This window comes from Alligator mississippiensis, chromosome 11 (genome assembly GCF_030867095.1).
Source record: "Alligator mississippiensis isolate rAllMis1 chromosome 11, rAllMis1, whole genome shotgun sequence".
NCBI classification, from domain to species: Eukaryota; Metazoa; Chordata; order Crocodylia; family Alligatoridae; genus Alligator; species Alligator mississippiensis.
Genome location: NC_081834.1, coordinates 46,079,115 through 46,106,287, shown reverse-complemented (window position 1 = coordinate 46,106,287; position 27,173 = coordinate 46,079,115). Strand labels below are relative to the sequence as shown.

At 51.1% G+C, this 27,173-nt stretch overlaps 1 protein-coding gene across 5 annotated transcripts in view; it reads left to right on the top strand.

Moving 5' to 3' along the window:
* The first annotated feature begins 6,904 nt into the window (after positions 1–6,904).
* The window catches only part of AP3B2 (adaptor related protein complex 3 subunit beta 2), a 54,291-nt gene continuing 34,022 nt past the window's right edge, over positions 6,905–27,173 (top strand). For 3 of the 5 annotated variants that reach the window (XM_019499379.2, XM_019499380.2, XM_019499378.2), the window contains exon 1: positions 21,007–21,270. In XM_019499379.2, coding sequence (XP_019354924.1) covers positions 21,041–21,270 — 230 coding nt within the window. In that variant the 5' untranslated portion in view covers positions 21,007–21,040. Of the gene's footprint in view, positions 7,236–21,006; positions 21,271–27,173 lie in introns of those variants that run through there. The other 2 variants (XM_019499382.2, XM_014604494.3) reach the window with 2 other exon arrangements.

Sequence of the window (27,173 nt, the reverse complement as noted above, 5' to 3'; positions counted from 1 at the left end):
ATCCCACTGTCCAGCAGTGGCCCAGATGGGGCTGGATCTGGCTGCATGGAGCTTCCATCACTTCATGCCAAATTTTCCACCCTGTGGGGATCCCAGTGGGCTGGATGCCATGGCTCCATGGGTTGGATTTGGCCTGCAGGCTATATGTTGAGCATCCGTGGTATCGCAAACTGTGCCTCCATGCCTAAGCTAACCTATGCAGCAGTAACAAGCTGCAAAGTGTGGCTAAGCAGAAAAAAACACTTCAAGCCCTGTGCCTTAGTGACTGTAGTATAAATCTTTGCATATATAACAAGAAGCTTGGCCAGCAAACGCCATCAACATGTCTAACAAAGCATAATTAAATTATGCATTATATTATGCCTTTATCTTAAAACACTAGAAGTAGTGTGTGACAACATGTATTAACTGTTCTTTTGCTATAATAAATTTATTTGTGTTACAATGCTTAAATAATTTACAAAAACAAAGCAGTCTTGTCGGAGAAAACCTTAAATTAAAGCAGAAAAAGTAACAGGTCACTGTGTTAAACAATATTCTATTGTAGGGAGAAAAAGAAAATAGGAGCCATCCATTTACTTTCCCAAACCCTTTCAGCTGACAAGAGACCAGGTTCAATCAAGTTCTAAAAGTTTCAGTAAAGCAAAAACAAATTAAATAAAACCAATCGGAGAGAGATCACTTATTAAAACATAAAGATTATAAATATTGGGCATAGGTTAAAAAAAATCTTGGACTTCTCTGAAGCTCAATGAACCAACTCAAGCCTGGCCAGCATACCTGTCTCTTCTCTGAATACAAGGCTATGTATTATTATAAAAATTTATACAAATAAGTCTTTGCTATTGCATATCCTAAAAAAGCTTTTGAGTTATGACTGGAACGGTCTCACTGGTCAATCAGTCTGCTCTCACCCACAGTTAAAATCTAGTGTATCAGTATAGAGCGTTAAAAGCTGACAATTTCTATGGAAAGGAGGGGTCGAGTGGAAGAGGATTTATGGGAAACTGCCAGTAACTTAGCTACTCTGACTGGAACACAGACCCCTCTTCTAGAGTACAATGCTTCTAGAAATTTAAGGCAAAATCTGCAGTTTGGCTTTTTGGAAAATATAATGATCTTTTGTCCCTCTTAGCTGGAAAATGAGTATGCTCCATGCTTATTTTGGTAAACTGGTCATATTGATTCATCCTCATTACTTTTTTTAAGTAAATGAAAAACTTAAATATTTGCAGGCCAAGACCTGAAGTGCTTACATGCGCAGTTGATTTCACTGTGAATTTCAGCTGACCAAGTATACCTCCCTTTGCTAGCTAAGAGTGACGATACTTATCTGATGCCTCCTGGTTGTATTTTCACATGCTGACGTTGTCCTCCACTGCTTGTGTAAAACTTCTGGACAGCACTTCATGTGCTGTGTTGCAGGCAGTGTATGTAACAGAGGAAGTCACTGCAGCATGCTGCTCTCTCTACCACTCAAAAACTCTTCCCCCATACCCACTTATCTGGTTTATAAGAACAAAAAGCACATTTATTCCCCATAAACTATCAACACACTTCTCTTCATCTCTATTATCCTCTGTGAACAGCCAGTCAGCCTCGCTTTAGTGCAGGGGCAGGCAATTATTTTGGGCGGGGGGCCGCTTACTGAGTTTTGGCAAGCCATCGAGGGCCACATGATAGGCAGCCAGGGGCAGATAAATATTAATTTTCTAAATTTTTATGGGCCCCACAGCCGGATAGAATGGCCTGGCAGGCCACATCCAGCCCCCTGGGCCGCATTTTGCTCACCCCTGCTTTAGCGACTAGGGCTCCACTAGGATTCTGCAAAGTTTTGCTGAGAGGTATAGCGTGCAGAGAAAGCAAGGAGATTTCCAGCATCACCCTGCTGGAGCTTCCCACTGGGTTGTCTCATCTTTTCTTAGTCTGCTGTTTTCAGCAGTCTTCTGAACTGCCTGCACCTTTGCCCAATTCTGTCACAGTGAGCTCAGGAGTGTGGAGGCACAAGACCTCTCCTATGCCTGGAAGCGGAGGCAATCAGAAGTACTTTCACCAGGGGTACAAGTTAGGGGTGTACCGAAAGAGATTTTGGGGGCCAGTACCAACAGCTGATCTTTAAGGAGGCATATTAATCGATACCAAGCCAATTTCCGATATGCAGCCCGGCAGCATGAAGAGTAGTGTCTGGCTGGTAACCCTGTTGTGGCGGAAGGGGATGGGGATGAAAGGGGGGGGGAGGGGAAGGGAGGGGGGCAGATTGAGACCTTTGTGGTAAGGGAGGGAGCGGGGCTGGGCCTGGGGCAGGGACTGGGGAAGATACTGCCCAGCTGGGGCGGGGGGCGGGACAGAGCCACGGCTTGTCCAGGGGACGCTGGGGGCAGAGGCGGCTCCCACTGCTGTGCACACCCAGGGAGGGCATGGGGGGCATGTGCCCCCCGGATCGGCATGCAGGGTGGGGCAGGTTGCTGCTGTGGGCTGGGGCCAGGGTGGCACTGGGCTCTTCCCAGCTGGGGGCTGGACTGGGTGGCAGCAGTGCTGGGAGGAGCCTACAGATGGGCTGCAGCCACCCTAAAATTCTCCATAGCCCCCCCCCAACCACTCTCCCAGCGCCGCCCTGCCCCAAGTGCAGCCTGACCCAACCCCCATTGGGAAATGCCCAGCGCAGACCCAGCTCCAGCCCACACATGCCCCACAGGCAGATATGGGGGCAGATGCCCTTCATGCCCTCCTGGGGTGTGCGCAGTGGCCGGAGGCTAGAGCCACCCCTGCCTCCTAGCACCCCCCAGATGAGCTGTGGCTCTGTCACCGTGCCTTGCTCCAGCGCCAGTCCCTTCCCCTGCACCCTCCTTCACTGCAGGGGCCTTGATCTGCCCCACCTCATGCCCTTCCACCATAAGAGATGTACCAGCTGGATGCAGCTCTCTAAACTGTGGGGCTGTGCTCCTTGCTACTTATGTGCCACGCTGTGGCTGCACGCATGCACAGGGCATTTATCAGCCACACTTTTGGCCACATCAGACAAAAAAGCTGATTTCCAAAACAATTTTCTTTATATTGGTGCCAATCGGATATTGGACCGATGTATTGGTGCACCTCTAGTACAAGTGTATCTGAGGTTATTGTTAAGGTTTTGTGCTACCATCCTCCTGGCATTGATCTTAGAGTCAATGCCAGAGATGCTGCCTTTAATGGGGCTCGTTGCTTTGGAGATTCAGGATGGAAAGGCGGGTGTCCTGACATGGAGCTGTAGCTGACTCAGGTTTTAGTTCACTTACCAGGGACTAGGCTCTGATTCATCACTAGAGGGCAAGCCTTCCTTAAGAAAAATCTTTCTGCTCTTTACTTGGTTCATCTGATTCCCCAGGTATCTCTCCACTATTCATGCCCCTTCTCTCTCTCCCTCCCAGCCTCTCTCTCACCCATTGACTTCTCAATCTGCATTTTCACTGACTGCCTGTCTTGTATGCTGACCAGCCCAGCCGCTGGCTTCTTTTACATTTCATTCCATCCAGGAAGAGCACACACCAACTGCTGAAACCTCCTTAGCCTGACGAAGGGTTTTTGAACCCAAAAGCTTGCTTAATAATTGTTTTCCAGCTATTTAAGTTGGTCTAATAAAAGATATCAGATTCACCCAAAGGACCTTGTCTGCCTATGTCCTTAGACCAACACGGCTACAACCTACACCCCTTTACTTGATTCTGCACTTTTAAACACAAATGTAATTTTGCCAGTGGAGCCCCTGTCTGGGTTTCAGACTTCACTGCAAAGACCGGTGTGTGCACAGCTCCCTTTGCCTCCCTACACTGGGGACTGTGGAGGAGGCTTCCTGTACAGCTGTGTATTTCTGCCTGGGAGCATCCAGCAGATCAGTGCGGTTCGGTTCCTCCGTCAGACGAGTTATCAAGGCGCCTCTGTGAAGGGCCAGGATCTCTGCAGCTGCTGAGGCCTGGGCTAGGTGACAGGAGGGTGTGAAAGTGCTCCTCATAAGCAGCCTCCTCCAGTTCCCTCCAGGCAAGAGCCTTCAGGGGGTGCTGGGGAGAGTACATTTGCACCTGTTTGGATGGATAGCAGCACTTGCCCCTGGGCCATCCCTGCCCATGCCCCAGCCTGTGCCCCCTGTGCAGTCTGTGGGGCCTCCAGCCATGTGACACCCTGCACTTTGTGCTGCCAGGATGTGGGATTCTCTCTGACCCCAATCGCAAGAGTAGCGGGGGCTCCCTGTACAGACAGGTGGGCATAGCTCTAACAGCTCTAAATGCCTACACCAGCAGTGGGTCGGGGAGATGGCGGCAGGGGGCACAATCTTCCCCAGAGAGCATCTCTCCCTTCCTTCCCAAAACTAGCTGGGAGAAGGGACAGCATCCGAGGGCTCTCTGACAGTGGAACCTAGACAACTGCTAGGCAAGCATTGGACTACCTCCTGTTGGCAGAGGGGGTTGGGTTATCCCCACTTGGCTGTCCTCAGAGGAACAAGCTTAATGGGTCCTGGAGATGGGCTGGTGTTGGCATTTCTGTGCTGGTGGCCCAATGCTCTCCTAGACAAAGGCAGAGCACAATGCCAAGTGCCCCAGTGACCTGATGCATTTTAACTGGCCTGCATTAAAGGGCTAGTTGAAATACAATGCCCAGGCCTCTCCAGTAATTGGGCTACAGGCGTCATCACAGTCCTATGAATGCATGTCCTCAAAGGACCCTAGAGGCTGGGACTAAGTGTCACCCAGTCCCTTTATTCTTTTCCTGCAATTGGAGAAGCAGGGGGCAATCACGTGGCTGGCCAACTAATACCAAGTGTCCACCCAGTCTGAAGGGCTGGGTAGACTGAGGGACCTGTTTCTGGCTGGGGCTGGGGAGATGATATCTCTCTCTCTCTCTCTCTCTCTCTCTAGAGACATAAATATAGATATAGATATAGATATAGATATAGATCTCTCTCTAGATGTATTCCCCACTTACTGGCTCATCCATGTCAGCAGAGGACATGTGCATCAGTGGAGGGTTCAGACCTGAATAAGAGCACAGGCCTACAGGCTTTCCCCATGCAAAGGATCATGCGTTGCCTCTCAGTTTAGAGAGGAGACACTGACAACACAATAATGACCCTTTGCCCACAGTGCAGGGCTGTATGGTACACACCTCCTGGCAGCCTCTTGGGAGAGACACCTCTGTGTGTATCTACTTGTTGCACTGACTCTAAGACCTATATCAGGATTTTTTACTGTGCCTTTTAAATCACAGAGGACTGGATCCACAGGGCATGTCCACAAGATCTATGAATGGAAAGCATGACAAAACAGTAAGATGATACTATTATTGTCATTGCTGTTTTTGGCCGCAACAATTTAAATCAGCTGAGGACTGGCCCTTGGGAACATTTGAGTTTTTTTCTTTTTTACATGCTCTCTGTAATATATTCTGCAGGTATTTTATCATGGGGCTGACATTCACTCACAGTAAACCTGCTTTTAAACCTGATTTTTTGGAGCCTTTTGCCACAGGTGCACCTGAGTATGGCATTGGACAATGTGTTATAATTGTCCACAAATCATTTGTCAGAGAAATACCCTTGCAGAGATGCATTAACTCTGGTGCTTCTAACCCTGGTTGTCTTACTGTCTTTGCTGGGCAGATTTCTCCAGCAGATTCTTCTAGTTCATCCCTTCCCTTCAGTCAAAAAATAGCTTTGTGTCAAATAATGTTGACAAATACCGTGTCAAATACTTTGTTACTGCCCCCAGAAGCTTGAATCTAAGGACCTAATTATGCAGCAGCTCATCACTGTGATTAACTTCACTCATGTTAGTCCAGGCCTCCTCTCACGCTGGTGGGAAGCAGGAGTCACTCCATTTAACTCCCCAGTATAACACTGCTGGAGAATTACTGTGAGAAGAGAATCTGACCCAATGAGACTACCTCGTGCAAGTAACATTGCTCTTGTGTAAGAGGTTGCAGGATTTATCCCTCATTGATTAAAAAAAATAAGACCAGGGACAGGGGTGAGAACAATGAAGCCTTTAAATCCATTCCCCTCCTATCCTATTCTCCTCCTGGGTAGGGTGTGTGTTCACAATGGCTTGCTTTAACCCTACCTAGGCTCCATCCTTAGCCTTGTAGGATACTTAAGGGAATCTGGCATATTTGGGCTAAGTTCATTGCCATAACACGATGCAGAGCTGTTGGCAACACCAGGCAGGATCCTCGCATGATATCAGCTGGGGTAGTTTTACCATATTATGGTGTCACTGTTAGATTCCTCAGTGATTGTGAGCTCCATTTTTTTTGTGCTCTGACCCCCATTCACAGAGTGGAGGGCTCCCCCGACCACCACCACCACCCTTTTAGAAAGTCTGAGTTGTAGCAAATAAATAAATGCAAACGATGATATTTTGTGGGGAGTGGGGTGTGTGTGTGCTTGCATGCATGGGGGAAGCGGGGGGCAGGTGGCCACAGGACATCAATGCAAGGTTTCAGCTTGAGACAATGTTAATGAAAACAACATTTGAGGGAAATGGCCCATTTTGGAGGGCTCCTGAGGGTTTCAGAGAAAAAAAACCCCCAACATTTTCATTTAGCTGGAAACCCGAGTTTTCCATTGTGGGGGAAAAAAACATTGCTGGAGATGTTTCAGGCAAAGGAGAGAAGGGAGCACTTGGATGCTGTCTCTGACCCAGCACCTCTCCAAAGACATCCAGCCCAGGTGAGAAGATGCCCGTCTCCCACTGTGGCATGGAGATGGCTCTGCTTCTTCCCCAGCCCTTGAGCCCCCCCAATCCCAGTGTGAGCAGAGGGACAGCCCATCTTGCTGTTGGACAGCAGCACAGGGGCAGAGGAGTCCTGTCTCTTTAAGAGGAGGGGACCCTCTCTGCCGGGGTGGGGGTGGCGTTTCCCAGCCTCTAGAAGCTGCTGCCACCTGATCCCGACATAAATTGCAGCAGCAGCAGCCGCCAGGGCCCGGCTGCTCCTGCAATTGCAATTGCAATTACTATTCTTATTCTTATTCTTCCTCCTCCCCTCCTGCCTGGGGCATCCCTGGTGTGCAGGGGCCTGTCGCTTTAAGAAGCTCAGCCTTGCCTCCCTCTGTTTAAATCCCCTGCACATCCTCCTCTCCCCCAGATCCCAGCCATGTCCACCAGCCAAGCCTACAACGAGGAGAAGGGGGGCTCCTCCAGCCTGGGGGAGCCCGAGTATGGCCACGATCCTGCCAGCGGGGGCATCTTCTCTTCTGATTACAAAAGGTAGGCAGGAGGGGGGAGGGGAGCTCCTGTCCTGGGCCGGGGGGGCTGAAGCCTCTCGCCCTCCCCATCAGGCTGCAGAGAGGACCAGAGGAAGCAGGGGGAAGGATGCCCTCCAGCATTTTTGCCTTGCTGCTTGTTTTAATGCATTGCCCTCCTCCCCCATTCAGTGTTGCAGGCAGCAGGTGTGGCAGCTGAGACCAGCCTTAGCCTGCAAGAGGCCCTTAGGCTAGGCCATTTGCAGGACAGGAGGCTTGCAAACTCCCCCTTCTTGGGGCCTGTTGTGGGCTGGGGGGGCAGGAATGGTTTATTTCTGGGCTGAGGGATGCTGCGGTTGAATGCTCCATTTGAGAGCATGGAAATGGCCCAGGCAGCTGGGAGCTGAGGGACGGTGGTTGGGAAATCTGTTTTCAGGTCCCAAACAATGCTTTCCTGCAGGGCCGTGGGTCTGCACCTAGAGCAGGAGTTGCCTTGGGTGTCTGCCATGGACAGGGGAGGCAGGGACAATAGTGGGGCTGGCTTAGATTGCCCATATTGTGCATCCTGAGCGCTGTGGAGCTGGGAGAGGAGCTGGCAGAATCACGGCAGCAGCAGTGAATCTTTGCGTCATAGGTGACGTCCGCAGGCTGACGGCAGACGGATTGCTGTAGTCCTTGGTGCAGATTGCCATATCGGTCTGACAAAGGCTGGACCATGCCCCTGCTCTGATTTCTAGTGGCTTGTCTAACCCCCTGGTCCCAGCACCAAATTCACCAACCACAGCTAGAGTGAAAGGGAAATCCTACTGCCCTGGGCTAAACCATCAGCCTATTTCCTGGCTTTTGCTGGATGCAGGGTGCACTTTGCAACGTAATGGGGCCTGTGTAGGCCAATGGAGCCACATCTGTGTTGGAAATATGCTCTTGGAGTTCCCTGCCTGAAGGAGCGGGGGCTTTTGGTGAGAACATGTTACATTGTAGAAGTGTGTCTGATCTTTGCTCTGTGTGTTTGTTCTAGCAAATTATGCAAGAATCACTTGCATGATATATTTTCTTGTATGCTACCTGACTTGAGCTCCCTCCTATATCTTGTGATACAGAGGAAAATGTCCATCTTTTACTTGGAACCAAAAGAAAATGACAGATGGAGTGACTTAAAACCCTAGGAGAAATTTGGGCCCATCCAAATCAATAAGAGCCTCGCCTTTTTTTTTTTTTCCCCATTAGAATTGAGATTCCACCCCCAATATTTCAGAAGTTTCTGACTTGTCTCTTCTTTCCAGGGAGTGGGGCTTCACGGGGTTACCTCAAGGTGAGGTGTTTTAGGATTGGGACAGTCTGTGGTAAGAAGCAAGCTGGAATGCTGTCCTGGGCAAGGAATGCAATCCAGGTCCCTGGGTGACCAGGCTGCCCTTCATTCCCCTCCTTCCTTGTCTAGTTATTCCTGCCAGCAGCCCTTTTGCAGCCCCACCCAGAGTGCATCACACTGGCATAACCCTGGGGAAGCACAGTTTGTAAGCAAGGGTTGTTTGGAGATGGATGCACATATGCACATCTCCTTAAGTGCTCAAACACTAGACACCAGTGGTCCTCAGTCTTCTTAGATTCAAGGCACTCTTCATTCATCTCAAAGCACCCCTTGGAAAATGCCAGCACTTAGCTTTCACTAATTGTTTTTTTTAACTATGGAAAAATGGTAGAGAAATTCTTTGTCTGGAAATAACTCAAGGGCCACAGCAGGTCAGAACTGTTTTGACACTATATGTATTCCTATTTGAAATCTCTGACATCATGTGTAGGTGTGTGCCTTCCTGACTGTACTAATATTGTACATCATCCTTAGAAGGATGTCATAGCACCCCAGCATGCTTTGGCACCCTGACTGAGAATCACTGACAATGACAATCTACTCTGCCATAGACTCATAGAAAATGAGGATTGGAAGGGATCTCAGGAGGTCCAACCCCCTGTTCAGAGCAGGGCCATCCCCAACTAGATCATCCCAGCCAAGGCTTTGTCTAGCCAGGTCTTAACCTCCAAGGAGAGAGTCTGCAGCCTCTCTGGGCAACCTGTTCCAGTGTTTTACTACCCTCCTAGTGGGAAAACTCTTCCTGCTATCTAACCTAGACTTCCCTTGCTGCAATTTGAGACTGTTGCTCCTTGTTCTGTCATCTGCCACCACTGCCATGTCCCTCTGAAAGGTATAAGAGGCACCTTTCCTGTGTATTGAACCTGTGCAGGAATGCAGTGCGATCCTGTAAAGAGACCCATGGTATAAGCAAGAGGCCTGAGCCCAGCTCCTGGTCAATCTGGATGAACTCCACTGGCATCACGGAGAAGACTGGATTTGTCCTGATGTAACTCAGATCAGAACCCGCTTCTCTTTCCCCAGGGAAGAGAGACTCTTACAGTGGGACTTGTGAGCTGGTCAGTTTTCTCCAAGAGCAGGATTTCCTCACGGCATCAGGGGTTGGGCAGAACCAGCCCGCTCCTCTGACTGGGGTTCCTGTTGCCCCTATAAAATTCAGCCTCTGCCTCAAAGTCCTAGTCTGGCCCCAGTGCTCATGTCAAAAAGCTGCAGAGGTCTCCCCTACAAATGTCTGTTGAAGGAGTGAAGATGGCTGCCTGTGTGCAGAAATGGTAGTCTGTCCTGAGGCACTGAGTCGTGCTGTGCAGGGGAAATGACTGTGGCTATTGAAACGTAATCCTTTTCTCTGTTAGAAACTGGGGAGGACTCGTTCAAATTGGTGGCCCAGTGCTGATGCCAGACAGGTATGAGGGAGAGGAGAATTAGGCCCCTTTGGTGTATAATAAAGGATGCATTTGCAGAGCCATTACGCTGATGTCTGGGTCCCCAGCAGGTTTCTCTAAGCCCAGAAAATGCCTTTAGTTTAAAGTGTGTGGAATAGAAGCACGTTCAGGCACTTTCTGAGATGCTGATGGAAAAAGGTGTGCGCTTGTTTGTGTCTCAGACCTTCCCCGGCGGTGCAGGGAACTCACCTGGGGCACAGGGGCTAGGCACCAGTACCAGAGAGCAGTGGTAATGAATGGTCTGATCCAATGTAGGGCACAGCGAGCACTCTTTAGACGGCTTGCATGTTATTTAAAAGGATGTAACATCGTCCCTATGCACAGCAGTAGAATGGGGGACTTCCACTGTCTCGAGATGAGTGAAATTTAGAAAATTAGCAAATGGTGGAAGGGAGGACAAGCAGATGAGAGGTTAAAAGCAGCATGGTAAAACTCCCAGGTATGAAATGAACTCCCAAGAACAAAACACTCTTGTGCAGTAGGGCAGCATTTCTATCCTCATGGTACAGGAACTGAAGCAGAGACCAGGTGACCTCCCAGAAGTTGCACTAATCTCAGTGTGGTGGATCCCACCTGGCTAGCACCCCACCCACTGAACCATGTTTCATCTCTGCTCATCATTTGTAAGGGAGGTGCTGCTGGTGATGGCAAAGCAGATGAAATTTTACCTTCATCTTCATGATTTTTATTCCCTTTTTTCCTAGTAGGTCAGAAGAGCCAATAAAGCCTAGAAGCCCACTGGGCTCATCTGGTCAAGGCTCACCAGTTTCTGTAGCCAACACTACACAAGGGGGCAATGTGGCTAGTATCACATCTACCCATCCCAGCCTGAATGCCCAGGTAGCCAGTCACAGCAGGGGGCAGCCTTTGGCATGAACCACTGGTCATCATGTACTTGCTGCCCTCAACTATCACACAGTGTTGCTGTGCACTGTTTGGTTCCAGCGTTCCTCACCAGAGGTAGCTGCATGTCAGGGATTAGAGAGGTAGTGGGCCTTTGGCATGAACCCAGAACAGGGCTTCACCTCACACACACTGCCACTGCCCAAGAGAGATATCTTAACTACTCCGCTACCATGCTGCCAGAGCCAGAAAAAGCAGGGAGATCTACAAATGTTAATGAAGAGGAAGATAAGATGCACTTCCCAGGTGCAAAGGTGTGTAAATAAAGGATTTTCACTATTCCTGGCTGTGCTGCATCAGACCTCTCAAACAAAGTAGGGTGAGGGCTTGGATAACACACCTCTGAGGGGAAACTACTGAGAGTGGTGACTGTGACTCAGGAGATAGCAGTCCCCCAGCACTGCAGAATGGGGGAGGGGGCATTTGTGCTGCTGGTGATGCCATCTCTAGGATTAGGTGCAAAATACAGCCTGGAGCACACAAGGTTTTCAACTTGCACTTGCTAGAGGAGTGTTGATCTCCGCATTCATCTAAATCCTGATGCATTTTGCTGCCCTAAATTCTATCTGCCATTTCAATTAGATGCATGCTCCCTGCTCTCGACTGTCACATAATGTTCCTGCGTACTGTTCATTTCTAGTGTCCCTCACCAGAGGTGGCTGCATGTCAGTGATTAGTGAGGTATGCTTATTATAGTGGAATTCACTGTTGTAAAGGTGAGGAATGAAAAATACCAAGGGTAGAATAAGCCTTTGAGAAACCAGGATGGATGTCATGTCCTGAAGAATGAGTCTGTGGTATGTGGGATGCTGAGGGAAGTCATGGTTTCAGTGGTATCTGCAAAGGCAGGCTGGTGCAAATGGAGAATAAGTTTATGGGACTCGCTCTTAAGACTGGAAGATGTAAGTGTGATTCAGAGTTTCAGTTATGGAGAGGTGGCAATGCTGGGGCAAAATTAAGGTTGTTTGGAAGTCACTGACTTTGCAATCGTTGCACTTTCCAGTCTCTCTTTATTGTCCAGATTTTAACAGTCTGTTTGTGTTTGGTTTTCTCCCCTGCAGTTGGTGACTTTTATTTACATCCAACTGAAGGGGCTTTTTGGCTGGGTATAAGGGTGTGACTTAATATGGCTGAGCTGATAATGCTGTTGTCTGGCCACCAGCTGTTCTTATTAACTTGCTTGTGTGGGGGGGGGGAGCAGTTTTCTGCCTCTGTTGCTCTTGTTGCTTCCTAGGATGGGTGATGAGAAGTGCCCTAGAGTGCATCTTTCTCCGTTCTTAGCTAATAATCTCTAACTGATGCATGTCCCAAACCCTCAGTGACAGTGCCTCATGCTGTCCCTTCAGCATCCTGCCAACTCTGCCCTGCTCTATGGACCCTGACTTATCCCTGCTGGTCTAGCTGCTTCTAATATTGGGTTCTTCACCCTTATCATGTGTGTATGTGCAACACTGGGGTTCAGAGGGGTTTTATTCTTTTCTTCATCATGCTGCTCGGTCAAGGGCTGTGTGTCCATGTCTCAGTCAGTAAGCTAATCAGCCTTGATGAGGGTCAGAACTTGGATGGGAGGCCGCAAAAAAACCAAAACCGCCCCCCCCAAAAGCAGATGTGAAGGTGGTTGGTTGATGTTGCTTTCTGTGCTATTGCAATATTTTTTGCAATTCAAGTACTGCCATGTTTCTCTGGGTTCTTGCATGGTTGACACCACCACAGTCTGTGCTTCTTTCAGTTGTGCAATAAGGCCCTTGCCAGGTGTACAGGTAAAGGCGTGGTGGAATCTGATGTGCGATCCATACAATTGCACTTTCTGCCATGCCACATGTGCAAGGCAGGAGATGTCCCATCACACCTTATTGCTGGGGATCATGATCCTGGGCTTCTGGGCAAGTAGCAAGTTCCCACAGCTGAGAGCCACCTCAGCTGACTGGGCTCCTGGCTGCAAGTGTGCACCATGTGCCTCTTGAGGCTAGAAGCCCACAACTCATGGGGCTGCCAGCTGCAGGGGCACACCATGCACTCCTTGCAGCTGCAAGCACCATCAGCTAGCTGTTCCTGGTTCCCAGCCACAGGGATGCACTTGGCCAAACATTCAAGTAACGGCATCATAAGAATCGGCCACAAAGTTATTATACATTTTTTGTGGAATAATGTTGTGGCTTATTCCTTGGTTAACTGGTTAATCATGCCTTAAGTGTAACATAGCAGGAACCTAACCAATATGAATAACATCTGCTGCATGCAGTTTGTCCTCTTGCTTCTCTGCCCAGGAAGAGGACTGTGTAGTTAAGCATTTTGTTTGGGTAGGGATTGGAGTTTGGGGTTTGAGATGTTAAAGCCACGTTGCTCTGGATTATATTGGAGAAGCCAAGTTGAAGAGACGCACCTTGCTCTTGCAGGGGGAGATTCTGAGGTTTGTGCTGCCCCTTCGCTCATGGGGGAGTGCACTCCACAGCTTGAGCCCAGCCCTAGAGAAAGCTCTGTGAGCTGATACAGAAGTGTAGCTTGCTGCCATTGCCTTTCCTCACAGAGCATCTGTATCACGTGAGGGACACTGTGCTGTCATCAGCGCTCTCTGCAGCATTTCTCTCCCATATACAGGCCACTGCTGGATTTGGGTTTTACATGCTCCCGTTATGTCCTGCTGTGGATGGTCAGTGTGGCTTGTAGAGAAGCACATGAGGCCAGTGCTGTATAGCTGTAGCAGCACATTGTACCCTTGAGTCTTGGTTGCATGACCATTTGTCATGCACCAGTATGGGCAGGGTTTGAATTATAGAGGATCTTGGGGGGGCTGAGAACCCCCATAAGTGACAAGAGCCCCCCTTTAAGATTTGAAAATCATAACCTGGGGGGGTCTCCAATCTTATTAAAGCACCATGATGGGCAGCCCAATTTTTTTTGCAGGCCCCCTCCTCCCCCCCCTCCCCCCCCCCAAACGAGTCAAAGTGTAATTCAAACCCTGAGTATGGGGAAGAAGCTGCTGTTAGCCCAGCTATGCTGTTCCTATATGCTGCCCCTGAAGGGCACCTGAAGCTATGGCTAGTGGGACTAACTGCCACCTGCAAGGGCTGGGGAGGAAGGAGCCATCCCTCATGTGCCATGAAGCATCCAAGCTCTGCTCGGGCTCCTCTTCCACCCATTCTCTGGATTTGAAGACAGGGGGTGACAGATAGCCAAGGGTCTACACAAGGCTTTGGGGCTTAGATAGCCTGTTACACACTTAACACAAGGGTCTCTGTGAATGAGAGGCTGGGGGGGGGGGGGGGAGTCCAAAACCTGGCACAAGTCTAGAGTTGGGCTGTTTGGTTTCAAGTGCTAATGCAGCCAGGTATGGCTGTGAGATGGGGCTGGAGTGGGCTTCCCAAGGAACGAGCAGAGATTTAGTCCTGGTAAAAGGTAATGGCAGTAGAAGCCCAAGGGTTACTGAGTTCATGTGGCCTGGCAGTGGCAGGGCAAGATCCCACCCACCAGGGGGATCCCAAGAGGGAGTGGGAGAGTCTGAACTTAGTGGTCTTGGGAACTGCTCCACATAGTGAGGAACAGGGTCTCTTGTGGAGGGCACCAGAGGAGACAAGCCCCCACACCCATTTCATCAGAGGTGCCCCAAATATGAGTGTGGGCAGCTCCATGTGCCAGGACTTCCTGCAGTAACTCAGCCAGTGGATTCACAGGCTAAGCTTGGTGAGTGGGGAAATGCCCTTGTCAGGGAAACCAAAACCCATGTTTGCATGTCTGCTTACTGCAAACTTCCAGGCTTGTGACTGTAGCTCAGGGCAGCAAGACAATCACAGCCTGAAGGACTAGGGGCAGCATCTTTAGCCTAACACTGCCAGGTCTGTGTAGAGCCCTGGGTATGGGAATGAGGTGTGGTACCAGGCTGCCCTCAGAGGGGTGGTACAGTGGGGACTGCTGTCTGAGCCTCACTCGGTGAACAGATCCCCCTCTTGCCACATACCAGACTCAGCCAAAGGCAGTGCTGCAGATAGGGAGATGGTACCATACTGCTCGCTCATCCCTACTCGCGTTCATCCCCAACCCTGGCTCGGCAGGGCCTGGATGGGAGGTAGGCAGGGGAGGGCTGGAGTAGGAGGTGCAGCCCTTCTTACCTCTCCCACTCCCAGACCTGTGTCTACACGGGAGCCCCAGCAATTCAGCTGTCAGCCCCTCACAGGAACCAAAGCCTGGACAGGCCATGGAGACTGTTTTGCCCTTAACAGTGCAGGAGAGACTGGAGTTGCTGAGCACAGTATCTGCTCTGAGGGCCTCCATTCCCAGTCCTGCCAAGCTGACACCTGTCCCTAGAAATGGGCCCCCATTGCCTTCTCTTTCCTGGATTCTCCTCCTGCTCCTTTACTATGCTCTGCTCTCCTGATCCATTTGTCATACTTCTTTCCCCCTGGTTTTCCTGCTTTCTGCCCATAATGTAGACTCCAAAGCAGCTGTGTTTTTGCTCTGTCTCATACTGGTACAGGGCAGGACTCTGGATTCAGCTGGTGCAAATCCAGAGGTCCTGGGTATTTGTTCGGCTCAGGCCCTGCTTTCAAACCTACAATGTCCCCGTGGGCTAAATTGAGGCCAAGTGAACTGGCCTAGCCAAGGTTCAGGAGCAGACTGACTTGCTGTTGCTTTGAGTGTGTGCACATATGTGGGACCCAGAGAACGAACCTCTGCAGCACCAGGGACACTTACCTCAGCTAAACCTTCTGGACTTGGTTCTTTTGTGGCTCATCTTGGTGTATATATAAATCAGAAGTAGCTCTAATGAAGTCCTTCTCACCCGGCCAGAATAAATCTTGTGGAATGTCACAGATCTACTGACAGCAAATGCTGGTCAGTATCCGGAGCTTTGCATCAGGTGATCTTCGTTGAAGAACTTGTGATTTCAAAAGAGGTCTGGATAAGCATTTTTCAGGGATGATTTAGGAGTAGCATTCCTGCATTTGTGCAAGGGGTTGGACCTGATAACCACTGAGATCCCTTCAAACCAATGATTCTATGATCCTGTGATCTCAGGAGGTGGCAAGACAGGCACAGGGGTCAGGAATTGTATGAGGTGAGAGGTGGTCTTACTATTACACTGCAGGGCTGGGACTTGGGAATAGGGTCCCAGCCCCATGTTAAAAAGATGGTGGTGGCTCTTACCTTGTATTAGCCCTGCTTTGTAATAACTCTTGGTGTCCACTTCAATCTTGTAGTAAGAGGAAAATGAAATCGGGACAGCTTGCCCCTAAATGGAACAGGGCTAAGTTTTCCTTTTATTTGTTTGTTTGTTTGTTTGTTTGTTTGTTTTCCTAATTTCTACCTATTTACTGTCTCACTGACATCCTGTCACACTTCTAGCTTCTCTCACTCCTTTGAGTCTCAAAGCAGCAGAGACTTCCTATGCCTGAAGAAAGGTGACTGCACCCAAAAGCTTGCTAAGAACTTTTCTCCAACTACTTGGATGATAAAAGATATCACATCTACCCAAAGAATCTTGCCCGCCTGCCTATGTCCTTAGACCAACACGGCTACAACCAAAAGCCCAGGGGCTAAGTTATAGCTGTTTAGCTTCCACTTGCTGCAGGGTTGGACTGGACACACAAAATAATAATTACAGAGCAACTGATTTTCCCCCCCCCCCCCCTTAAATCAGTATATCTTACCCATATGTTCATACTCTTTCTCTCTCCCTCTGTCTCTTGCTTCAGTTTCCTAGCTATGAAATTATGATGGTTGTGCTTCCTTGGTGGTATTTATAGCATAAGGTCTCAGGAGCAGCAGTTGTATTTGAATGTGTGTATGGGTGCAGCACCTAGCACAATGGGGCACTGCAACCCGTAGGCACTGTTACAAGGCAGATGTAAGGAAAAAGAGAGAGATGATCATGGAAACAAATGGTGAAATCCTGGGTTAATGACTGAGGCAGAAGGAACCACGAGATGGGGCTGTTTCCCGCTGGCAGAGCAGTGCAGCTGGCTTGCCTTCCTCTCCAGCCGGCTTCCCCCAGTGCTTTAGTCTCCAGGAGCCCTGATGTCTCCCTCCAGGCTGCTGGGGGTTTGCTGGCATTGAATGCCTGCATGTCTGTTCAGCTCCCTCTGTCCTTGCAGCCCAGGGGTGGAGCCGCATAACGACCTGTCAGACCCCAGCACCCCTGGCCTCACATCCTTGTTTGCTACCCCCAGCTGCCTCCCTAAAAGGCTTGGTCAGGCCTGTCAATGGGAGGTGCTGCTCCAGGGACAGAGCCACAGTTCTGGGACAGAGCTGAGTCCAGATTCTCCCAGGTCTTGGGATCACTAGCAGCTTGTTTCTGAGTTAAACCTACCCGAATAGCCCCTAAACCAGATGCTCTCTACAGCGCTCAAGTTGTGTTCTGCAACTGCTCCATGTACAGCAGCATCCTGAGCTACCTTTGAGCTGGCTCCCCTTTGGTCAGCCCTGTGGGATTGCTCTCAGCTTCCTCTCTGTGGCTAACACCCCAACCCATAGGCAACTCCAGGTTCCCTCTAGTCCTGTGTCATCCCTAGCTGCTTTGGGGCCCTTCCCCTGTGGTGTGGCTCCTGTGTGACAGGGAGGAAGCAAACCATTGCATGCAGCAAAGGAGCAAGCAGCACTTTGACCCCAGCCCTCCTGAACAAAGCCTGTTTGAGTGAACACAGCCGTCTCGTCTGGAAAGCTGGGGGTCACACCCTGCTTGAGGGTACCCTGGGAGGGGCAGCTCTGCCTCTGTTCCTGTGTAGAAGGCGGGATGGATTGAACCCTTACAGACTAACCAGAATAATTATATACATGGGGCAGACTGAGGCCATGGGCATTTGTGCACTTCCACCCTGCTTTGATTCCTTCTCCACCCAAAGTTTAAAACCAACTGCCTCCATCTCTTTATCTATCCAGCTCTAGCACTATATACCTCCAACTCTCTCTTTCCATCCATCTCCCTCTCTTTCTATCCATCTCATGTGCTCTCTCTCTCTGTCTGTCTCTCTCTCTCTCAATCCCTCTATCTGTCCATCCCTCTCTCTCCATTCATTTTGCTCTCTCTGTGTCTCTCTCCCTCTTTCTGCCTATCCATTTCTCTCTCTCTTTATCAAGTCATTCATCTTTCTCTGTCCATCCCTCTTTCTATTCATCCATTTTTCTCTATGCATCGCTCTCTCCATCTTTCTCTATCCATCCATCTTTCTTTCTCTCTGTGCATTCATCCATATCTCTCTTTACCCGTTTCTATATCTATCCATGAATCTCTCTATTCATCCCTCTCTCTGTTTCCACCCATCTCTCACTCCATCCATATCCCTCTATTTCCCCATCCATTTCTCCATAAAACTCTCCATCTCTCTATGTCCATTCATCTCCATTACTGTCTATCCATCCTTCTCTCTCTCTCTCTCTCTTTATCCAATCCTCTCCCCCTCTGTCTTCCTATCTATCCCTTTTCCTCTCTTTCTGTCCATCCCTCTCTCTCTACCATTCAGCTCTCTATCCATCCTTCTTTCTCCACTCATCTCTTTCCCCATCTATCTCTCTGTATCCAACCATTTTCGGTTTCTCTCTCTCTCTCTTCCTCTCTGTCGCTATCCATACATCACTTTTATTTATCTTGTTCTATCCTGCTCTCTATCCATCCATTTTTCTGTATCCATGTACTTCCTCAGTCTATGCATCCATCTCTCTCACTCCATTCATATCTCTCTATCCATCTCTCTCTAACCATCCAAACCATCTCTATTCTTCTTTCTTCATACCTCTCTATCCCTCTTTCCTTCTCTCCATCCATCTTTCCCTCTCTTCAAAAGACTCTCTTCCTTTCCATCCTTCCATCTTTCTGTTGATCCATCTCTCCTTCTCTATCTAGAGGGAGATCCCTCTCTTTCTGTTCATCCATCTCCCTGCCTTTCTATGCATCCCTCTTCCCCCCTCTACATCCATCCATTTTCCCTCTCTCTACACATCTTTCTCTCTCTCCATCCATCTCTTTCTCTAGCCATCCATATCTTGCTCTCTTTCTCTCACTATCTATAATTCTATATCCATCTCTATCTCTCTCTCCGTCTCTGCCTATCCCTTTCTTTCTCCCTCCAGCTTTCTCTCTATCCATCTCTCACTCTCTTTACATTAAACTCTATCCACCCATCTCTCTCATTCTGTACATCTCTTTATCCAACCCCTCTTTCTTTCTGTCCATCCCCCTCTATCCATCCTTTTCTCCCTCTATCCATTGGTCTCCCTGTCTTTCTATTCATCCATCCTCCTCCCTCATTATGTGTTCATCTCCTAAATTTCTATACATCCCTCCCTCTCTCCCTCTGTCTACCCATGTCTCTCCCTATCCATCCATCCATCCATCCATTGTATCTCTGTTTTATCTCTCTATCCATCCCTCTCTCTCCCCATCCATCTTTCCCTCTCTATCCATCAATCTTTCTTTCTTTCTCTGCATCCCCTTCTTTCTCTTTCTCTCTATCCATGGATCACTTCATCCCTCTCTCTCTATCCATCCATTTTCTGTTTCTCTCTATGCATCTCCTTAACTGGCCTCCATACTTCTCTATCCATCCATCTTTTCTCTTTCCCTCTCTTGCTATCCATGCATTACTCTCTTCATCTCTATCTCTGCATCTCTCTATCCATCCTTCTCTCTATCTCTTTCTCTCCATCCATCTCTCTATTTATCCATTCATCCATCGCTCTGTCTGTGTATCTCTCACTCCTTCTCTATCCACCTATCTTGTTCTTTCTCCATCCACTTCCCTCTTTATCCAGCACTGTCTCTCACTTTCTGTCCATCTCTCTCTCCATCCATCCATCTCTGTCCATCTGTCTTGCATTCTCTCTCTCTAATCATACATCCCTCTCTCTCTCAATCCACCTTTCTCTCTATCCATCCATCCATTGCTTTCTCTGTCTATCCATCTTTCTCTCCTTCTCTATACATCCACCCCTCACTCTGTTGGCCAACTTGCTCTCTTTCTTTTTATCCTGCCCCCCTCTCTCTCATTCCATCCATCTCTATTCATTCATTTTTTCCATCCATCTCCCTCTTTTTCCATCCATCCATCTTGCAGTCTCTCTAATCATACATCTTTCTCCATGCATTTCTCCATTCCTCTCTCTCCATCCAAATCCCTCTTTCTATTCTTCCCTCTCTATATATCCATCATGCTCTCTCTATCCATCCATCTTTTGTCCATCCATCCATCTCTCTCTCTCTTCATTTTTCTCTTTTTCTGCACCTCTCTCTCTATCCAATCATCTTTCTTTGTCTATCCATCCATCTTTCTCTATTCCACTTTCTGTCACCATCCATCCATCTCTCCCACTCTCTGTCCATCCCTCTCTATATCCATCCTTTTCTCTCTCTCTCTCTCTCTCTCTCTCTCTGGTCATCTATGTACCTCTCACTATCTATCTATCCATCCATCTCTGTTTCCTTCCATCTTTTTCTCTCACTACACATCCATCTCTCCCTCTTTCTGTCCACCCATCTCTCTCTCTCTCTCTGTCCATCCATTTTTCTCTTTTTATCCATCCATCTCTGTCTCTCTCTGTCACTATCCATGAATCATTCTCTCTCTCCATCCATCCTTCTGTCCATCCATCTCCTCCCCCCACCTCTCTCTCTTTCTCTGTCTCCTGGGTTAGTCTGTAAGTTGTGAATCTCCCTCCCTTTTACTTGAGACCAACCCAGGGAACTCCACACCCCTCTGGGTGTACAGTTCCCGGTGTATTTCTCGTCTGTCCATGCTTCAAGGCCCTCCCCCATTCTGGGCCTGGTGAGGCAGTGACCATTCCTCACTTAGGCACAGGGGCTGTGGCAAGGAGCGGGGCAGGAGATGCTGTCCTGAGCTGCAGATGGGGCTGCTTGGGGCCTGGCAGCACAGCAGCATCCTCCAGTGCCAGGGCTGGGTTGTTGCCAGGTCCTCCCTGAGTGACCCAGCAGGGACTGCAAGATCTGACCCCTGCAGCAGGAGCTGCAGCCTGGGCTCAGGGGCTGGGGCTGTAGCAGGGAGCCCAGCCCAGCCCGGCCGGCCCCAGCAGCAGCAGCATCAGGTTGCAGGCGGAGGCGGAGCGGGGACAGCCCCGTCGCTGAGTCACAGCCCCAGCCCCAGCTGCCTGCAAACGTGGCTCGGCCCCGCAATGAAGCCGATGCAGAAGCTGCTGCAGTTGCCAGCCAGTGCCGTGAACCTGGTGAGGTTCCCTCCGGGGGCAGCGGGCGAGGATGCCAAGAGCCCAGTGCTGCCGGCCGAGGGTGGGCAGCAGAGCTGGTACAGCGCCCTGCAAGCCGATGAGCTCCGGCTGCTCAAGGCACCCGAGCAGCAACCAGCCCCAGACAACAGTGCTGGTGCCAACCGGACACAGCCACTACGGTAGGGCAGGCGGTGAGCACCAGACTGTGCCCCTCACCCTGTCAGCGCAGTCCTGCTGGCTGTCTCAGAGCTAGGAAAGTGCTGGGGCTGGGACTGGGGCAGCTGCATGGAGCCATTTGCTGCCCCAAGCCACCCAGTCAGTCCTAGGGAGCAGGACAGTGGCAGCAGTGGGATGAGTGAGAAGAGACTCCTCCCATGGGGCTTCCCCCTGCTCTGCGGCCCTGACCCCTTTGAAAGGGAAAGAAGGGTCCCCCCCACCCTGCACTGTGCCTGCTTGTAGAGATGCAAACTGCCATCTCCAAGCTCCTCTTCCACTGCCCTGAGGGTGGCACCAGAGTATGCCATAGTCTTCCTGAGACTAGGGGCATCTGCCTCAAGGTGTGATGAGCATGCTTGTGCTTTGTCTTAGCTGTGGGCACTGGGAGGTACAAGGGCCCTCGTGGGCTGGGCTGCTGCTTGTCAGGGGGTGTTGGGCCAGAGGGCTGGACTGCTGGAGGGTGAGTGGTAAGAACCTGCAAAACATTGCCAAGCCCTGACAGGGTACTTGCCAGATCCATGGTGCCCAGTTTGCTGAGGGGCCTGGCCTCTCCTCCTGGCCCATGTCTGGGAGAGCATAGGGGAAGTGCAGCTATCTGACCCTGGTTCTGGGGATCCCTCCCACCAGCCCTGACCCCCTCACCCCTGTTCTTGTCCAGGTTCCCTGTTGCCTCAAGCTAAGGGGCTACTTTCAGCACCCAGAGTGAAAAGTGCTGGAGCATACCGGCTGCCTTGCAATGACATCTGTGTTGCTCGCTGAACCAGCGTGGGGCTTGGGGCAGGGGAGGAGAGGGCCCTATGAGGGTGAGTTGCTAGAGGCCACAAATACACCCCAGTGGGTAGGGCCTTGCTCAGTTCCAGCCTTGCTGCGTTGCGCTGCCCCTGCCCGCTGAGTGGCTTGATGCCCTGTTGCCTGTGGGCTCTGGCCTCCACGGTGGCACTGGAGAAGTGCTGCAAAGAACCGAGATTCTAGTTTCTGTGGGTTGAGCAGCTCAGGAACCAGTGGGACTGATTTCATTCAGTCTTTCCCAAATCTGCATCCCTTGAGCATGAAGCAATTCGCCCAGTCTGTGTCCAGATCTAAATGCACTGTTTCCTTCCTTAATACCTCTCTCGCACTTCCCTCAAATGTGAGAGCTGTTCCCGCTGCCCCGAAGTGCTGAGGCAGGGGCAGCCTTGCAGTGGAAGGTGCCTTTCCTTATCCTCATTGCAGTCCCCACTGTGGTGTGTTGGTGCTGTGGTCATTAGAGCTGATCTCAGGGTTAAGTTTGTGATTCATGAAGGCCTTGATTTCCACCTGGGTGCAAGTGTCATCCTGTCTAGAAACTTTGATTCTTCTTCCTGCAGCTGTGGCTGTTGGCTGAGGGCAAGTGAGACTCACGGCTATCTGAACCCCAAGTCTCCGGGCTTGGGTCTGCATGTATATGCCTGCTGATGGATTTGGGAGTATCTGAAGCCCCAGGCTGAAAGGTCTGGGGTGGAGGATACTTGACAGTTGCAGTGCAAAGCGGCTCCCTGAGCATTGGATGTAAATCAGAGAGGTCCTGCCCTCAAACCCCAAAATAAATACTTCAGATACCTTGAGATTCTGGAGCCAGCTCAGACCTCGCCATAGCTCTGTTTGATATTTGCTCTTGCTTGGAGGAGAGTCTGGTGCTGTTTTGGAAAATTGTTTGGGATTTCTTTGTTTGTCTTAAAGTAACTTCTGTGCAGTTAGGGAAGCTCATGGGCTAATGCATGTGCAGCGTTTCTTGGAAAGTCACTGTAGGATTTAGCAGACGGTTCTGTCATTTCCATAGGGGCGTGCGTGTTTAACCTACCCTATGGAATTGAATAGAGCACGACCACACGGCTGCAGAACTCTGCCGTGATTTAAGCTGTGCCAGCCAGACTCTCAGCTGCTGCAACTCAGCGTAATCCCATTGAATTCACTTTGCAGATTTGCACCAGGTGAGAATCCAGCCCTTTTGCTTCCCCCTCTATTAAATGCCATTCCTTTGTTCCAGGAGGGAATTGGCCCCTAGCACCTCCAGTGCCATCAATGAGACATCTGAGTGTGGAGAGCTTCCAAGATCAGGCTCCAAACTGAGGCCAGCTGCTGCCATGTGCTTGGGTCGGATTACTTTTTGTCTGTGCATGTAAAATTGCGATTTTTATAGCATTTTTTTATTTCTTTTTTTGAAGAAAAGACCTTGTAGAAGATGTTAGATTGGGGCTGGTTTATTTCCAGGTTGAGCTGATTCCCACTAATGTGGCCTAGGCCTGTCCTGCCAAGACTTGGGATCCGCTAGAGAGCTCCTGCTCTCTAGGACAGAGCTGCCCCCCGATGTCTGTGCAGCCAGGCCGCGGGGCCTGCAGGGGCGGCCGCGTTCCTGGGGAGGGCATGGGAGGATGCTCAGCGAGTGCTGTAGTTATGGATCGCTGGAGCTGAGGACCAGCCAGCTCAACCCACAGGTGACTTGCATCCCCCCACAGCCACAGGCTGCTAGACGGAAGGCACCTCATCTGCCGGTCTGTAACCCCAGCCGCCGCCAGAAGTGGCAATACGCCCGTTAAGGAGAGAGAGCAGAGGCCATGCGAGAAGCCCAAGCATTGCGGTCGCTGTGGCAACCGGCCCCGGCTTTCCGGCTCCTTTTCAGGCTGCTGTAAATGAATTCCTGACGGGGCATAAATATTTCACGGGCAGCTGTGGGTTGGGTTCCCTGCCCGAAGCAGGCAGCTCCTCGGCCTCCTGGCCCAGCGACCTTTGGGCGGGGGCTGCCAGGGGTTCAAGTCCGCTCGCATCCCCTGCCTTTGCTGGGCTGTGGGCTAAACTGTGGGAGGTCCTGATTTGCTCACTGAGGCCTTGGGCAACCCCCCTGCCATGGTGTGGCAGAGACACACTTCCCCAAAGGACGCTGACCCCTGTGCCTCGAAACCTGCTCGTCCCCTGACCTGTCACCGCCCTGGGGTTCACCGCAGCCTTCCCTCCCCCGTCCGTCTGCACCCCGCGCAGAGCAAGCTTGTCACAAAACTGGGAGCCCAATCTTTCTGGTGGTTTCAGCTCCCCCTCCCTATTTAGGGAGCATCTGTCTGACTGTCCCAGCTCCCAGGCGGGTTTTGGTGGCCGACTCTGGCCCTGAGCTGTGTGTCGGGATTGCGCAGGTCTGAGCTGGGCACGAGCCCCTTTCCCCCGCCCCGCGAACGGGGGAATCGCTGCCTGAGAGCCCTGTAAAACCGATGCCTGTTCTGCGCAGTGAGGGACCCAGCCCTTCCCTTCGCCTCCCTGCCCTCTCCCTTCCTCAGCCATATAAGTTGCTCAAACATCCCCAGGGAGGTTATGAAATGCTTTATTTGCTAGTTCAGTCGGGCTCACAAGGTGAGCCCGGTGCTTGCAGCTGGAAAGCGTCAAGCCGGAAGCTGGTTCGCTGCTATCGTGCTTGGCACGGCTGCCATGAGGCGTGACCTGCCTGTGCCACTGATGGCAACGTGAGTGGCTGATATGGGTGGGAGCCCCAGGCTGCTTCTAGCCAAGGCAGGTTCTGCCCAGCGCAGGTGGAGGGTGCGGCGCGTCGGGAGCAGCCGGCTTGGTTCGGCACGTCTCAGGGCTGATGGCCATGCGGGCAGTCTCGTGGGATCGGGGCCCTGTGCTGCAGGGAATCATGTTGCCCCTGACCTGCGCTGTGCGCCAGCTGTGCTCCAGGCCGTGCGTGTTGGTGGCACCTGGGCTCTTCTGTGCGTGGAGCAACCTGGCATTATACCCTTGAGCTCAATCCATGTACCGGGCCATCGGCCTCCTGGGGGTCTGCTGCACCTGGTGCTCCCAGGCATGAACTCCACCTGCTCAGACCTGTTGGCTTCAGGTAGCACCTGCTTCCTGCAGTGGGGACGAGTGTCCGTATCTCCCCATCCCTTCACTATGGTGGCTTCTCCAGGAATGAGAGGGACCCAGGTCTGTGAGGATCTCCACCTGCTGCTGTGAGGGGCCACCTCTGCATGTCCTTTTGCCTGTCTCTTGATCCTGTGGCTCTGATCCTTTGCTGAGGCATGGATAGTGAAAGCCTTGATGTAGGGTTGCTGGGATGAACAGAGAAAAGCCTTGGGAGCCAGCTTGCTCAATCCAGATTGTAGGGCTAAGCACTGCCCAAGCTCAGCGGGTTGGAAGGACTGACAGTGCTCAGGCCCGTGTCCCAAAGCGGATGGGGAAGGGGTCCCTTAGAGCTGCTTGGAGCAGGGGGTTGGGAGCTGCTTACAGCCAGGAGCCACGTGGCTGGAGAGTCCTTCCCCGGTAATCCTTCTGTGAGCCCTTTATCCACAGCAGATAGCACAACCCAATGCGTGGGAGCTGCGCTAAGTCACTGGTGTGAGAAGCAGTGACCCCAGGTGTGGCTGGACCCTGGCTGGGGAGTGGGGGCCTACTGCTCCCAGCTGGGCCCCTCTCATTGCCCTGCAAGAGCTCCCAGGCTGGCGGTGGGAGATAAGCGGTTGTGTGTGTGTGCAGAAGGAGTAGCAAAACTGTAAAAGCTGCGCGGGTTCCAGCCACGTCCCAGAGGCAGGGCGCAGGCTGCAGGAAGAGGTTTCTTTGGGTAAACGTTGTGGCTGGAGCACTGCACCCAGCAGCTGGTTTTCACAGCCTGCAGTCTGAGCCAGTGCTGGTTTGAGGTTGCAGCAGGCAGATGGGGTGGAGGTTGGCAGCTCTAGGGGAGATGGGGCCAAGAGCAAAGGTCCCCAAGGACTAGCTCAGAGCTTTATGCTGGGCACATGTCTGCTTCTGGATGAAACGGGGACTGGCAGGAGCCTTCACCTCCAGCCCAGGCGGTGGTCCCAGAACTATCCCAGCCTTGTCGAGCCTATTCGTTTCCTGGGAGAAGAGACAGAGCCATGGTCTCTAGTCCCAGGTCTGGACTGTGCAGCCTGGCTGGCTGGGTGTTGTCTGAGCTCCAGATGGAAGAAGGGTTTCGGGCGCAGGCCACAGGGAACGGAGCAGATCAGCCTGACTAGCACACTTCAAGGGCTGAGAATGACCGCTCCTCCGTTCCCAGCTCTACAATGTAGCCTCCGTCCTGCCTGCCGGGTGACACAGGGGTGCCAGACACCAGTGTTCAGAATTTGGGAGTTAGGCCCTGGGATTAGGGGAGCGAGTAGCAAATCATGAGAGAGATTTAAAAAAAAAAAAAAGAAGAAAAATCCTCTTGGGGATTGTCACTGCCATGGGGCCTCTGTGCCTTCATGACCCATGCAGGCTGTGCTTTCTACCTTCTCCCTGCAGCCTCAAGGGCAGGAAATGTTCTTATGTCCTCTGTAAAAGCAAAGACACTCCCAAGTCACAGGACTCCAGGAGCTGGGGTTTAGTAAAGCCCCAAAAGTCATGAGACTGGGAGTCAGGCCAGGATTGCTGGCTGTGTTGCTGATGACTCTTCTGCACTTCCTCAGACAGCCGCTTGTTAGGCCCTCAGCTGGGGATGCTGATCTTCCCCCCAGGCAAAGAAGGACCCGGCCTGTGCTGCAGGTACAGAGCACCTCAGATACCATGGGTGGTATCACTGGCTTTCAGAGCTAAGAGGTTCACCTGGGCTATAGCAAAGCATCCAGACTCTAGGGACCCATCTACCCGCTCTCCCTCAACCCTCCCAGCATAGGACTGCTTTGAGCATCTGCTACCCCAGGCTTCTCTCTCCTGTCTTCCTGATGTCTGTGTCAATAGTTGGGGCCACAAACTCAGGAATCCACCAAGCTTTGGGACGTGCCAGCAGTGCCCACGCTCCAGCTCGGCTCCCTGGGTCAGACCTGGGTCTCGTATGTTCCAGCAGGCTGGGGTGTGGGTCAGATGGCCTGGCTCTTCAACCCCTAGGAAGCACAGTGTTTCCCTTCTGGTGTTAAGCAACTGA